The sequence below is a fragment of the Dunckerocampus dactyliophorus genome, chromosome 17, assembly GCF_027744805.1.
Source record: "Dunckerocampus dactyliophorus isolate RoL2022-P2 chromosome 17, RoL_Ddac_1.1, whole genome shotgun sequence".
Taxonomy (NCBI): Eukaryota; Metazoa; Chordata; class Actinopteri; order Syngnathiformes; family Syngnathidae; genus Dunckerocampus; species Dunckerocampus dactyliophorus.
The window spans coordinates 13092666-13109188 of record NC_072835.1 but is presented as its reverse complement, the minus strand read 5'-3'; the positions used below and the strand labels follow the sequence as shown (position 1 = coordinate 13109188).

Below are 16523 nucleotides of genomic sequence, written 5' to 3'. Positions count from 1 at the left end.
ATTTTTTAACTTCAATCTCATAATAAAAATAAATAATATGTAATATAATAATTTTACTTTTTTAATTTGTAAAATTACAACTTTATTTGCATAATATTTCAACTATATATTCTCCACTATGGGTTTTTTTTGCGTGTCAAAAATAAAGTAATATTAAGCCAAGCAAATAGATAATGAAGTTTTAATTAATCATTTACATTTATTAAATTGAACATTCATTTAATAATGAAATACAATCTTCGATAATTGTATTGAACCTGTTTGTCAGTGAAGTTGAAAGAGTTGTGTTGTGCCAAAATTAAATCAGTCTGGTGCCAATTCAACAGATTCAATTTGGAATAATTTATTAAATTATCCAACAATTAATTATATTGTGAAATATAATCTTAAATAATCACGTTCAACCTATTTATTAATTAAATCATGTTAAAGGTGTTTTGTGGCGAAATTTGATTTTAAATATAAACTTAAAATAAGAACTAGTCATTAAAATATATAATAACTGCTTAAAATGTCCATTGATTGATTGACCTATTTATTAATTATTTCCCATACACCTTATATTATTATGTAGTATTATTAAATGTACAAAAAAATAAATGAACCAAAATGTACAGTTTATGTCGTGGATTCAGGCTACAAATTGTTCACAGAATATTTGTTTACCCCTTGTAAAACTTTAAAAACAGCAACTTAATCTAGCGGTAGGATTTGGCGACATCTATTGTTGAGTTTGTACATTGCAATTACATGCACCGGATTTACCTCAGTGGTCTCGGGGTTACATTACGCTACTTTTTTTTTGCTATAATCAACAAAGTTAAAATGTTGCTTAGCCTTTGTCCTGCTCTCATCTTACTGCTTTTTTTTAAGGCGTGTTCTGGCAAGGAAGCTGACTTGCTGACGTGTTCTGCAACCATCTTGCATGAAGCTTAAAGGGACGTTAAGCAAGTGCATACTTCAGTGACATCAAGTTTTATTGACTAAATTCCCAAATCATTGCCATTACTGATACTGCAAGGCTAGTTCTGCAGAATTCCCGTTTAATTCATCGCTGCAAAACACACTCATGAATACTTGATCGAGCGGGGACTTTTGCGCATAGCATGCTTGTCTTGACGACTGTTTATTGCAGCGGTGATGTGTTGACTTGTTTTTCCTCCGACCTTCCTTCCTACTTGCTGAGCCACGCAAAAGAGGAAAAGATATCACTGACATATGGCTTTGTTGGACTTATTAGCGTCTGTTAATTAGCTCGACAGGAAGCTTGAGGACGGACTCGGTTCTCACAATAGTTATGTAACCCTCTCACACTGATCAAAAGTCTTCATTTTTCTTTTTCTTTTTATGATAAAAGCTTAGAGAGTTAAAGCTATCATTATTATCCCTGTTATGTAATACATGCTGCAAAGCTGTATCGAGAGTGAGTATATTTTGAGATGCAGTAAATAGTGCGCAGCGTTGGGAAGTGTCATTTACTTGTAAAATTGAGACATTTTGCCTCTTTATTGGTTTTAATTTATTTTATTCTCCTAACTCCATGACTTTTAAAGGAAAAAATGCTAATCAACAGCTTAATATTACTATAACAACAAGCATAAGACAACTTTTTAGCAAGGTCAAGCAAGTACCGCAGGTTATAGTCAATACATAGATTCGTATACCGTATACGGCACACCCTCGCAATATCGTGGTTCGATTATCGTTACCTCGCTATATTGTGTTTTTTTTCAGAAAGTGATTGCTGTTTCCTAGTAGACTGTGTCTATTATTAGTCAAAACATATTGAAATCCAAGCGATATGTAGTATTCTGGTCACTAGGTGGCAGTAATGACACAAAACATTGAGACATTACCTGACATCACATGACCTTAACACTCCATGAAGTCATGAAGTCAGCCATGGCATGTCTGACATGATAGAGTGAAAAAAAAGTTCTCCTCCCATCCCATGTGGAAATGGTAAGTTTTTGGCTTCTTAAGTTTAGAAAAAATACATTTGAGGCTAACTGTTAGCTTGCTAGCTAGCGAACGTCTGGAGTCCCTGCAGCATAAGAGTTGCACAATGTGTTGTAAACAATGAATAATAGGGTTGTAAAGGTAACTATTGGTGTGTCGTTTCACATCTACAGGGCTCCAATAATGTTAAAACCGTATTTAGAAAGTCATCCACAGGTTTTCTATGCTCTACGAAAATATTCCATTTATTAACAATAATAATAATGGATTGATTTTATATAGCGCCTTTTTACAAGGTACCCAAAGTGCTTCACAGTGAAGTGAAGCCATTATTCATTCATTCCTCAGTCACATTGGTGTTGCTCATCTACGTCTGTAGCCACAGCTGCCCTGGGGGAAAATTGACGCTGCCAATTCGCGTCTACCGCCTGTTCGACAACCACCAAACATTCATTTGCACTCATACACAGTGTGGGCAGCACTGGGGGCAAGGTGGGTGAAGTGTCTTGCCCAGGGACACAACAGTGGCTGGGCAGAGGGAACGAGGATCAAACCTCCAACCTTCCAGTGACCCGCTCTCCCTCCTGAGCCCCTGAACATTAACATTCATTTATCGCGGTCGGTTCTGGAAGCAATTAACTGTTAGAAACGAGGGATGACTGTAAAGCTAGCTAGCTATATAGACAGATGCAATATTCATATTAATCACTAGTCACCGTCACTATACCCATGCTACAAGTCAACAAACATCAGCAAATCAAATTTTAGGAAAATTCAAACGACAAACCAATGGGCAAATGTCAAAATGAAGCTAACGCTCCAAGACCAGCATATGCCGTTAAAAAGTCCATCAAAATCATAAGATTTTCACAACAAACTTTGCCTAACTTGAAGCTAACATCAAAGAGATGCTACAAGTACTATTTGTCTGTCGCTAAACTCACTGGACATGAAGACAAAATAGTGCAAAACTGACCCTTTATGATTAGGAATCATGTCTTACCTTTGCTGATTTCTGTTCGTAACTTTGTTTCATATGAATAAATACCGCTTTTTATGTTAGTCCATTGGTGTTACACTAAAATGATTTCCACCAGAAACAATACCATACAATTTCCGATTGTAGGCCCATAAAGTGGACACACCACTTCCTCTGATTGACGACATCTTCCGATGACTTTTTCCGGGTGAAACCTATTGGTCAGTTTGAAATTTCGAGGCCGAATCTCGTTTCTTGTCGCTGTCAACGTTTGAATGGCATGTCACTCATTCAGGGCAGATGTTACATTAGAGACACTGCTAGCCATGCACATTCTTTTGTGATGAGTTTGGGTATAACCGTAAATTTCGGTATTGATTCGATACCAAGTAACCACAAGGCCAGAATTGCCTGATACCGATACCAATACTATTTATTTGAACATTTTCAACATTGATTTTATGTTTCCTTTAATTTGTTCATCATGATTATAATCACAATATGGAACAGGACAAAGACTTTACGCCAGTTGTCGGCAACCTTTACCACCAAAAGAGCCATTTTGCCTCCTATTCCAGTAAAAAAAATAGCCGGGAGCTGCAAAACATTACACTGCTTATAAACTTTTGAAATGTTACCTTTGCCTTTAATTCGGAGAATAGATGCTCTGATATTTTTAACAATTCTTTCATGTATTCTCCATCTGTGAATGGCTTCCCATCTCATGTGCACCCCTGTGTTGCCAACTTGGCGATTTTCTTGCTAAATCTGGCAACTTTCCAAGCCCTCTTGGTGACTTATTTTCTCAAAAGCGACTACCGACAAATGTGAAGACTTTTCCTGACGTCGTTGTGAGATTTTGCTCGTATTCAGAGACGTAAAAGTGAAAGCGCATACTGTTCTGAGCGGTGAGTGTACAAACACCTGCCGCTGCACGCTATCTGCCTCTCCTGGAGTCACCACCTTGGCGATTAGCATGTCACGGTCTCCGATCACATAGCTATAGCGCACTTTTCATTATAAAATATATTGCTATATGCTGTATATCCTGTTAATTACATTTATTTTACTGCGCAGTAACTTGCTTCAGACTCAAATAAAACTCCCTCACATTTTTTTCTCTCCCACTCAGTGAGACTCACTGCATACACTAGCCTACCTCTCCGTCCCTTGCTCATCCAATCAGCAGTCAGAACGCAGTCGAGATGCATTCATGAGTCAGACAGTCATTTCGAAAATGCACATTTCTCCTATTTCGGTGTTAAAAAAAAAATCACGGCGCTCGGCGAAGGGAGCCGCAACAAGGAGGCTGAAGAGCCACATGCGGCTGCAGAACCGCGGGTTGCCGACCCCTGCTTTAGGCAAACAAAAACATATTTTTATCAACAATATTAATATATAATATACTGCATATAGAATATATGATATATAGACAATTAATTAACTTATTTGTGAACTATTTAACAATATATCAATATAAATAATACAATGCAACATCCATCCATCTTCTATGCTGATTATCCTCACTTCGGGCGAGAGGCGGGGTACACCCTGGACTGGTTGCCACGGTACAAATAGACAAACAATCTTTCACACTCACAATTATGAGTCGCAAATTAACCTAACATGCATGCTTTTGGAATGTGGGAGGAAACCAGAGTACCCAAAGAAACCCCACGCACGCACGGGGAGAACATGCAAACTCCACACAGAGATCCCCAACGGAGATTTGAAGCCAGATCTTCTCGATCTCCTGACTGTGTGGCCAACATGCTAACCACTAGGCCACCACGCAGCTCTACAATACAACCATATTAACAAAACAATGCAATTACTCTCTTTTATTGCACGCAAATGTTTCTGCAAAATAAAGTCAATAGTGCAAAATAATTCAACAAAAGCAAAAACTATCGTTGGATTTTTACCCCCAAAGAGCTTCAGAATCCAATGACTTGAGTAACATATAAATACGGTGTATACAAAAACACACAGATACCATATTTGTGAAAACAAACACAAAATATCAATCTCATCACGCTAGTATCTCTCGATGACATTGTGATATTACTCTTGGTATTGATACTTTCGATATTTGGATCGATCAGCCCACACCTATTCATAATGCATGGCAACATCGGAGCCTCGAGTCAGCATCTTTGTGATTGGTGAGCGACTTTATGCTTCATTTACTCCTCTCGGCACTTTGTAGATTAGATCTGTGTGTGTGTGTGTGTGTGTGTGTGTGTGTGTGTGTGTGTGTGTGAACCAGCTTCCTCTATGTGTGTGTATACTGTATATGTATTGAGTTAAGAGCGTGTGTGTGTGAGTGTGTGTATGGGGCAGTGGGGGTGGATGTTGATGATTCTCATTGGTTGAAATCTTCTTTTTTCAGTCTGATGCTGCCTGCAGAGCCACTGCAGTGCAGGAGAGAGAAGAGAAGCGAGAGAGGGGAGAGGAGGGGCGTGCGCATGTGCGGCAGTGAGACGAAGAAGAAGGAGGAGGCGGAGGAGGAGGAAAAGGAGGTGTTGCGAGAGGGGCTGATAAGAGCACAGGAGAGAGGGGAACAAAAAAAACAACAAAAAAGGATGGAGACATCACGGTGTGGTCCTGGAGATAAACACCTATAGAGGAGTGGTGTACCACCATACATCCCATCCGCCCTTATAAGCCACGTCGCAAGAGGAGGAGGAAGGATGGAGAGACGAGAGAGAGACGCTCATCCAGGTGGCGTGAAGGACCTCCATCTTCTCTCTGCGTGCTTGTGAATCAACGCAATCTGGAACAGTGAGGCCAAGGTGAGGACGATTATTCAGAACGATTGTTCTAGAAGCTTCTATCGCTCCGATTGAAGGAGGGATGACGCGTTGCATCACCATCACGCACAAAATCATGCAAGCATCACGCTAACCTTGCGTACAACACTACATTCACAATGTTTACCAGTACGTGTTATGAGCATTTATGTGTGTTGTTTTTTTTGGGGGGGGGGGCGGGCTGGGTGAAGCGCTCCCATGGGTTGTTTATGGCACACGGGCCGCAGTTTGCCCACCCCCTGCTGTCCAAAAAAAAAAAGGTACATTTGTAGACCTGGCATGTTCCGAACTGTACGTCGTCGGTGCTGCGGTGGGAATGTTGCGATTGCATAACTCCTGAACGCACCCCTCCCTCATGCCCAGCAACATGCCAAAACCATCTTAAATACTTCGCCCTCCTCCTCGCCCTCCTCCTCGCACAGCAATAACAACAGACATAATCAATCGGCTTTAATCAATCGGGAATTGCGGAGGCTCATAAATCTTCCATGAGGTCAAGCGTAGCGGGATGATGGCTTTTATTTTTCTGCCTGCCTGCACCTTCTTCCATGTTGCCGCCGCCGCTGAACAAAGAGCACTTAGCGGAAATGAATTGCAAAATGGCCGATGGATGTCAGCAGGGAGAATCATTTTTAAAAAATACCTCCGACACATGCAAGTGAGCATGCATTATGTCCAAGAGCTAAACCAATGGGATTTGTACTGAAAGTGTGCCAAGGTCACAACATGTTACATAATAATAATAACATAACATAATACCTCCTTGCCTTTTTACTCGTGGACAACATAGCTGACATATGTGACTGCCTCTATAATGCTGCTCCTATGTGATGGAGCATGAGGAGAGAGGTGGAGGAGGTGGACTGGTGTTCATTGAGAAGACATGGAGAGAGAGCGAGAGAGACAGACTGATGATTCATGGTCATCACAAGTGGAACGTAGCAGGAAAATATGAAAGCAGGTGCACAATAGTAAAAGTCACACAATTACTTAGTAGGAAATTGTACTATGCTGCGTTGGTAAAGAAGATACAGTGTTGTAATTTGGTGGCTCAAAACCGTGAGAATATTAACACTGCACATGCTTTTCATAATGCAATGTTTTAGTAAAAAAGATTTAAATGTGTTTGTAAAAATGTACTTGTTTATTATACTAATTGAACTATGTGAATGTTTATTATAAACAATAGGAAATGACATGAAATGACATAAATATACTGTACATACTGTTTAGCCACACGAGCATGTAGTACTACTACTAAAAATAATACGAAAAAAATCTATAATAAAATTATAAACAGTGTTTTTTCTTATTGTGTAGGCTTTGCCACACATCTTAAAATAAAACTTGTAGTCTTTTAGTATAAGAGTATATATTAGCATAGTTTTTAAGCAGGGATATTTTCATAAAATGCGATAATAATAACAATAATAAATACAACATAAAGATGTATTTTGGCAGTTCCCGTCAGGGTCGCCACGGTGAGTCAATCGCGTGTTTGATTCCTGACGCAACCCTCCCATTTGCAGTCCCCATGAATGGCAGAAGTGTGTATCATTACAGCACCAGGCCAAAAAAAAGTATATTATGAAAAAGTACATTTTAATATCATTTATTTGACATACTATATTTAATATATAAACCATCATCCAACATTATATTCATATTATAAATAACCAAAAAACATATACATTTAAATGTAAATTTTGTACTTATTACAGTGGGGTTTTTTTTAAATCCACCCTGTTCTCTGCGAAAAGCTCATTTGAAGATGCACAATGCACAGTTATACTAACAGCGCTAATTAATCATATCATTTTAAAAAGCTACTGAATGATATTCAGCTTAGAAACAACAAAAAGTGGATGGGAATTGGGATCGGTTGCTTATATTTTGTCCAAATTGCTTTCAGAAAGACAATATAGACAGTCATGGAAAAGTAGACCACCAAAGCAGACCAAGTAGACCAGCAGTCACTGAGTAGACCACCCTTGTTTCTTCAATTTCTTGTTCATTTCAATGCCTGGTACAACTAAAGGTACATTTGTTTGGACAAATATAATGATTATGTATATAATAGCTATATAATAGCTCAAAAGAGTTACATTTTTTGGCAGTAGCTATTGATATAAGAACTTAAGTGTTTTTGGTTATTATCACGAAAACCACTGAAATGGTTTGATATCAGCTCATAAATGAAACTCCTCTTCTTAGCTATTTTTGTTGTCATCATTATATTTGTAGCTACTATTTGTAACTGAAGAAACAAGGGTGACTGAATTATGTTTTTCCATGACTGTATATATATATATTTCATATGATGAATGATACTAAAATGTCATGCAAACAAGCTGGCTGGGTGGTGTTTGGTTTGTGAGATAGAAATCACCATGTTTGTGTCTCCTGTGCCAGTCCAATGGAATGAAAGGCATCTGGGTCATGTGAGGGTGACAATGCAGTGTGCATGAACATGTTTGCATTCATCTCCCATCTTCCTGTTGTTTATAACTAGCAGGTCAGATGCCTGTCTTCATTTCATTAGCGGAGGACACACCACCGGCACAGCACACGCACGCCGGGATAAAAAGCTGCGTCTGTTTGCACTTTTCATGCGGTGGATGAGCTCCTTACATAACCGCAGAGGGCTAACGTCGATTAGGACGAGGCTGCGCCAAAAAGCCGGCCCCATCTGCAGGCGATGGCGGCCTGCGGGGCTTATCAGGCCGTCTGGTGGCGGTGGTGGTGATGTTGTCGTCTACTCACATTGGAGCAGTCATTTTAGCTGCTTTGTAGTCTGGATGCTTTATCTCCACACTTCAGACACATGCTTTTTATAGCCACAAAACAAGCGTCATGATGTCATTACTTGCTATTTTTTGCACTTAGATATGTCAGTAACGTTTGTTTGTGGTCAGCTTAGTTATGTTCTCACACTATAATGGTCACACTCCAAAAATATACATGTTAGACTAATTGGAGACAAAATTGTCCATGGTTGTTAGGGTTGTGAACGACGCGTAAACCGATGCGTAAACCGATGCGACCAGATATCCAGTTTGACAAGAGAGCGATATGGTTGCACCGGTGAAAGCCTCTTGGATCGATAACAAACACCCATAAAGCCTTAGATGAATCAATTGTAGAAACATACACCGGGTATCGCAAGACTAGCAACCGGTTGACAGTCCGTCTCTTAAACAATGCGAGAGCCTGGGCTGCGGGCGAGAGGATTGTCACGCATTGACCGCACCTTACCGTGACTGAGGACGAGAATGGATGTAAATAGTAGCGATGCATACATTATAGCAATCTAATTTATCATATTTTTTCTTTTTTTAACCAGATAAGTCCCATTGAGACCAGGATCTCATTTACAAGGGCGACCCGGCCAAGAGGTCAGCAATATATTAGGTATTGTGTAAAACTAAGACAGGAACAACATCAAATTAAAAGCACTCAGTGAATACAGAGCCACCATCCACCAGTACGAGCCTGGAGTTTCATTTGCAGGGAGAAGGTTATACGTTGCTGTTTGCTAGCATTAATTAACTTGAGGTTGTGCACGAATCCAACAAACTAATATTCACATTAGCACTCAGTAAGGTCATCAAATCTTCCCCAAATTTATGCATTCCCACATGGTGTCACCATTTGGGACCAAATATTATGTGAAAGAAAAATGGGAAAAGTACAGTATAGTACTCTGTGGGATTTCTAACTATATATTATTTTTTGAACAAAATAATTGATATCCAATTACATAAAATGTGATGTAGTTATTTACTTTTTTTTTCAGTGTGTGTTTTTTTTTTATCATTACGCCTGCAAACTTGGGTGTTTGGGGATCCCTGCGTTTTGGGGACATGTGCTCTTTTGCACATTTGAAAATACTGTAAGAATGGCACTTTTATAGAATTGGCTTCTTTATTTTATAATGTGAGATAAATGTCTGCATCAGAAAACGTTAAACGTAGAATCAAATTGAATCATATTGTTTGTACACTGTATCGAATCGTTCTGTTTTTAAAACATATCATTTTAAAATCGCATTGCAACGTGTGTATCTAGATTCGAATCCAATTGTCCTTCACAAAGAGATTCACATCCCAAGTGGTTGTGAATGTGAGTGGTTGACATTTGTGGCGCCACCTACGGGTTGTGGTTAGGAAGCTTTGGAAGACATTCTAACATACTGTACATGTGATACAGATATCCTCCACGTTTTACTGTCGTAAAAAAAGACGTTTTGCTTGACGGCAGTCATGTTTTTCAACCAATCTTGCTCTTCCGCTGTGGAACACGTACGTAAACAAGATGGCCGCGGTGCTCCATCACGGAAGTAGATGCGACCATCTTCGTCTCAGGAGACAAATATATAACGCCAAGCGTTTTGTGAGGTGTGATTTTTTTGAGAAGGCATTTTTGTGATGCAACTGTATTAATCTTTAGAACGCATATTGTTTTGAGAAGCCAACCTCTTGACTTAATTGACCCCAGCAACTAAGCGGGACTACGTTCTTCATCACAGAAATCTGACCAGAACTGGACTAAGGAGACCAAGTGGGGGGTAAGTCGTTGTTATTGGACTACAACGCTGATGGGGATGTCATACAACTTCATGTCCAAAAATCCAGACTATCCCTTTAATGCAAAATAACCATATTGTAATGTGAAGGAAATAAATTCTGGGGTTTTCTGCAACTTTATAGGCACATTTCACCTCGAGATTGTTGGTGAAATTCCAAATTGCACATCTTTAGGGGGATTCCACTTCTCTGGTGATAAAATCTCGAACCTTTTTCCCAAATGATCTGCATTTTGTCATCACTATCCTGCCATAAATCAAACTGTTACACAAGTGTGTGTAAGAAAGTGTTACAGGCATGTGTGTGTCAGTGGAAACAAACACATGGTGAGATTGTATGTGTGATTGTGTGCGTGCGTCGTGGGAGGACAAAGGCAAGGAAAGCAGAGTCTAACATGGCTGCTGCATCATGTGACGCCTGTAGAGAGGAGGGAGGGTGTGCAGGAAGCTAATACATGCATGCATAAACAAACCAGAAATAGAAACCTACTCTGTGGTTCTTTCTTGTTCTCTTTCCTCTTCATTCGTCATGTAGGTCACCTCCTCTCCTCCACTGAATCATCACTGTGCACAAAATGAAGGATTTTTTAGGTGTCATCACCCTCCTTTGCTTGGGTTTATAAACCGCTCAGATATTCTCCAACACTCAGAAATCTCTTGACAGCTTCCGAGAAATATGACGTTTTGACGGGGCAAGAACGCCAGTCACCTGTTCTCTCTAGACTTGTGTTTATTTAACACGCTCTCCCCACAGTGACACGCTAATGCTTTTTCTACGCTATACAATGAGGTACTGTATATACCACTAACTTAGATTGTCTATTAGGGATGTCATGAGAGTAGTTTTTTTTCCATCTGAGTTCAACAGCTGCCGCTGTGTTCATTAATGTCCAAGCAGAAGTTGTAGTAATTCTACATTTGATCAAAGTTACTTAAGATTTGTCAAATCAAAACACGATCGCTGCATAACATGTGATAGTCGAGTCTAATTTAGACGTAGTTCCTGCTTCTGCACTCCAAGCATCATGGAAACTGTAGCTCTTTATCATAACATAAAGCTAATATACGCTTTACACGTGTCTTTACATAACTACACATCAACATAAATGATTAGTAGTAGCATCTGCAACTGTTGTCATTTTAACTTTGATCATTTTTAGTTTTTCTTTGTGGAATTTGTTGAAATAAGTGGAAATGCAGGCAAAGTTATAAAACATTTTAAAAAGTACCTGTGTGAGCTGAATGTATCTTGACACCCCTAAACTATAGGGGTGTAACGATTCTTTTTAAAAACGATTTGATTCGTGTCTAAATTTGTGGTTGCCGATACGATTCAAGGACGATATCGGTCCGTTTAGAACGATACGATCCGGAACGATTCAGCAACTTTAAATGAATTCAGTAACTTTTTAGCCAAAAATCCAACCAGTGTGGCCGTGAAATAAATACCTGGATGCTGGACAGTGCAGGTGAAGTTTCCTAAATTCCTGTTGTTTTTTGAAAGGGAATCAGGTATAAATTAATCATGGATATAAACAAACAGGTAAACAACAATTAATGGCAAATGCGTTCGCATTCTATCTGAAAGTGTAACCAACACTTCAGGTTTCTTGAACAAGAGGTGAACCTTTTCTGCTCTCTTTTTCGATATTCAGTACATTTTCAATAAAAGTACAGTAAGTGCAAACAACATTTCAACAGTAGCTTCACCTGCTACTTCTGCTTTTGTTTTTCAACATAAAAAAATACAACATTAATATCAAAATAAAGTGCAACCAACATCAACAGTAGGTTTACCTGCTACTTGCGACAGCAGGAGGTGCCTGGACGGTCAGTGTTGTGTGAAATCCTTAGTAGGCGTCTTAGTAGGTGGTTGGAGAGGTTTCCATATGAAGCCTGCTGTGCTTAAATCCAATGCCTTGTTTTCTAGTATCGATGCAGTCGATTGTTTGCCATTTAAACGATGTTAGATTGATATATGTCGTCTGGAATGGCAACTTGCCGAACTCAGATCAATGTACAGTAGCTGAATCAAAGGAATATAAATCGATACATCGATGTAGTAGATGAATCGTTGCACCCCTACTAAAATATATATATAATTGTTATTATGATATATTATCATAACATTAATGGTTAATTTGGTCTTAAATAATGTTGACAGTAATATTGTTTCTATCCATCCATCTTCTATGCGGCTTATTCTCCCTAGGGTCGTGGGTATCCCGGCTCAGGCTAGAGGCGGGGTACACCCTTGACTGGTCGCCAGCCAATCACAGGGCACATATAGACAAACAACCATTCACACATACATTCATACCTATGGACAATTTAGAGTCGCCGATTAACCTAACATGCATGTTTTTGGAACGTGGGAGGAAAATCTTGTCCCGCCTCGTTCTCGAAGACCCATTCTCGTGTATTGTCTCGTGACACCCCTACTGTCTATCGAACATATCGGGCGATAGTCAAAGATGTCCTACATCAGGGGTGTCCAAACTTTTTCCACGGAGAATTTAAGGAGCATTCTGATACTCACAGTATGCTAAACTAGCTTAGCAAAACATCCGTATTGTCTTGTGCTAGAGGCGACAAAGCAAATTTGTGTCAAATTTAATAAATTATCTCATTAATAAGGAATTAATTTTATTTTTAGAGTATACCAAGGGCCAATATAAAATGCGCTGCGGGCACACAATCTACACACTTACCAGTAAACAGCTATCAGTGCACACATTTTTGTCAAATAAATGCAGAGGAGTGATTGTCCTGCCCACGAACATAGATGCTCTATTATTTTTGACAGCAGTCAATATAAAAGCGGAGTTGCCTCTGCAGCTGAGGACTACTGCAAAAACCAGTTGCGGGCGGTGCATTTGGCACCTGGGCCTTCAGTGGAGACTTGACCAGCCAGAAATTTTTCTTGACAGACACAGTGAGGGTCAGTATTGTTAAAAAAACAATGCTAATAATCTATATTGCCATACGTTGCCATTTACGCTAGAGTCGAACAACACAAACCTAAAACTTTTAAATAAAATACATCTACTCACCATAGATGTCAATTTCTCCTCCTCAGTCAGCCATTGTGGGCGTAACTTGTGAACAGTTTTGCTGTGATCAACCAATCAGGACTGGGGGCCTGTCATTTGCTCTGATCAGCTAATCAAAAGTGGGGGCCTGCAGGCTGGTCCTGAGAGGCGAATCAGAAGTCTGAAAAGAACAGCTAAAAAAAACAGCCCCATTGCTAATAGTGTGTGTGTGGCAGGGACCAGCACTCCTGATTCTGGAGGCCCTGGGCAGATTACATTGATATGGCAACACGTACAAGCTGGAATCTGATTGGACAAAAAACCATAAACGGTACACAATGCTGTTTCCTTGGCAACATGGAGGTGAGCTCTGCTGCCACACAAAACAGAGAAAGGGGCAGAAAGAGTCAGCAGCAACCAGACAAACACAATAAAGAAGCTTTTTCTAAAGCACTTTAAGGGTTATGAGACTGCATTTCCATGCATTCACAAGGTTGTTTTTCACCACAGCGCCACCTGCTGGACCAACAAAGCTTCTTGTCAATGCAAATAACTAACCCATTCACCACTTTCTGTTTTTTTATGGCAGGTAGACGCACCAAAGTTATCTGGAGGGCACTTTATCAGTTTCAGAAGCGGGAGACAAGCACCGAGGAATACTTGAGACTGTTATCACTTCCTCTACGTTCACTCCCACATTGGAGGAATTCAGAAAAGCCTCAAAGGACACCTCCTCTCCGAAATAAACGGACCACCCTGAGTAAATTTGGCTGAGGGTTATCCTAAATTGTGACATCTGACATCATCTATAGGTGCTGAGTGTGGGTTTCTGCTAATACGTCAACGCTGGTCAAATAAGCTAGACTGTTTATCCACAAGGTGCTCTGGCTCAACTCTTCTACCCGTCAAGCCCTCACAAGGACTCAGGCTGACAGCAGCAACCAGCAGGATTGGGGGCGGGGTCTCTAAGGGCAACATGGAGGCTGTTATCCGTCCCCATGTGCCCTCCAATGGCTGACTTCGCCACAACAGCACTTGCCAGTCCTCTCTACCACCACAAGGCAGGGGCGAGCACTCCTTTTTAGAGCCTCTTTGTCGTCCGCTTCCCAGATTCCCGAATGTCCTGCCTCAGGCGTCAGCCGGTCACCATCCCAATGGACACGGTCAAGATCATCCAGTCGGAGAAGTTCCCCAGGGAGTGCCCTGTGCCCGTCACCCAGCCCCGCTTCGCCCCGCCACCCAGAGTGGCGTGGGACGGTGGAGGCGAAGGCGAGATCATCGTCAACCAAGCCTGCAGCGACCTGACACTCGACATAGCGGCGCCACCACCCAGGCCCATGGTGTCCCCCACGGCCCCGGCCCTTCGCAGGGAGCAGAGCTTCTTAGCGCAGCGCAAAACCAGTGCCAACGAGATTTGCTACCACCAGTTCCACTACAAGATGGAGGACGTCATCGTCAACCAGTATGTGCTGCGCTCCTCCTCCACCTCGTCGTCCACTTCCTCGTCATCATCCTCCGGGCCGGTCATGCCCTGCGAGCCCCTTGACTGCCCCACCTGCGGCCACACCTACAACTTTGCCGGCAAGCGTCCTCGCATCCTGTCCTGCCTGCACTCGGTGTGCGAGGAGTGCTTGCAGATCCTCTACGAATCATGCCCCAAGTACAAATTCATCTCCTGCCCCACCTGCCGCCGCGAGACGGTGCTGTTCACCGATTACGGCCTGGCGGCCCTCGCCATCAACACCAGCATCCTGAGCCGGCTGCCCGCCGACCCCAACGGGCCGGTGCAGTGGGGCGGGGACGCCGACCGCAGCTGCTACCAGACTGTGCGCCAGTACTGCCAGTCGGCCTGCACCTGCCATATCGCCAACCCTTTGTCCTCCTGCGGCATCATGTAGAAACGCTGCTCAGCCACACCTTTGTCGACTATAAGCTCTCCCTCTCACACACGCATATTCAGTAAATAACCCCCCTCCCCACAGATGAGTGATCTCTATATATTTAATAGCACAGATGGATGCTGTGTGGTGGACCAATGAATGCAGATGGTTCAATAAATAGTAAATATATGTATTTTATGTATGGACTGGAATCCTGTTCACCCTCTCTTGTTTGGTTGGATGTGTTTGTCATCTCTTTTCATGGGAATGCCAGGTGCCCCAATAAAGACTCAATTCATGAAAAAAAAACTGTGCTGTTATTTTTATGCTGCCACACACAAATGTATTACCCTTTGGACACCTTTTTGGCAAAAGATGTACATGCACACGAAATGTGCTATTAAATCCTCACACGTCAATGTTTTTTTTTTTCATAAATCACTTTAAAAACGTGTTGCAATGAGGCATTTTTTGCCACAAAGGTATCCAGAGGGAGCATCTGGCAGTACATAAGAAATACTAAAACAAGCAAATCAATATCGTTGCTAATTTTTACATACCTAAGAGTCATCAAAGCTCCGTCCTACTCTAATATTTATGATAAAGAAAATATACGTTTTTGTAATTTAAAAAAAAAAAAGGTCAAAGAGTTGAACTGCCATTTAAAGGGTTGAAATCCTCAAAATAATGCAATGTTAGGTAGTTTTGAGTAAGGTGCTTAAAACTCGTTATTAAGAAATGATCATTACTTGTATTTAAGCACTTTAAATTCCCAGAAGAGCCATATTATCATAATTGAAATGTATATCTTTGATGAATAATGGTGCGTTTTATTCATATACAGGTCACAGTATCATAACACAGATGACACAATAATGCAAACAGTACGTAGGAGAGAAAATACAAGAATATTTGCATTTATGTACGTTACGTCAAATATTTGACGCTCTCGTTGTAAGTTGCAAATATACATAATACAAAATAATAATATATATTTCTCTTAATTGTGTATGTTTTCCATGTATCTACAAATCGAATTAAAAGTTGTAGTGGAAGATGCTACAACAATAGAAAATACTGTATAAGTACTGCAATAAATTACAGTAAGATGAAACCTGTTTCGCCTTCCATGTCAGTGAGCGGTAGAAACAGGCAGAGTCTTCCTCCTCCTCCGAAACAGTTGGCTCAGGTGTCGCCGGGTGGAGCTTTTGTCAGAAGGCTCTGCGGTTTGGCTGTGAAACATCAACAGCAAAACACATTGACTACAGCAGAGAT

At 40.8% G+C, this 16523-nt stretch overlaps 2 protein-coding genes across 3 annotated transcripts in view; one reads left to right on the top strand and one right to left on the bottom strand.

Moving 5' to 3' along the window:
* Window positions 1-144: 144 nt before the first annotated feature.
* The window catches only part of si:dkey-106l3.7 (uncharacterized), a 22428-nt gene continuing 6049 nt past the window's right edge, over window positions 145-16523 (bottom strand). The window contains exons 6-7 of one of the 2 annotated variants that reach the window (XR_008566499.1): window positions 11786-16480; window positions 145-10900 (exon numbers count right to left, since the gene is read on the bottom strand). Coding sequence is in view for 1 of the 2 variants with exons in the window: in XM_054756825.1 (XP_054612800.1) it covers window positions 16381-16480 (100 nt within the window). In the remaining variant the exon portion in view is untranslated. Of the gene's footprint in view, window positions 10901-11445; window positions 16481-16523 lie in introns of those variants that run through there. The other variant, XM_054756825.1, reaches the window with a different exon arrangement.
* On the top strand, window positions 5370-15557 carry rnf208 (ring finger protein 208). The gene is made up of 2 exons (XM_054756828.1): window positions 5370-5733; window positions 13958-15557. The coding sequence occupies exon 2, from the start codon at window positions 14487-14489 to the stop codon at window positions 15264-15266; it is 780 nt and encodes a 259-aa protein (XP_054612803.1). The 5' UTR covers window positions 5370-5733; window positions 13958-14486; the 3' UTR covers window positions 15267-15557.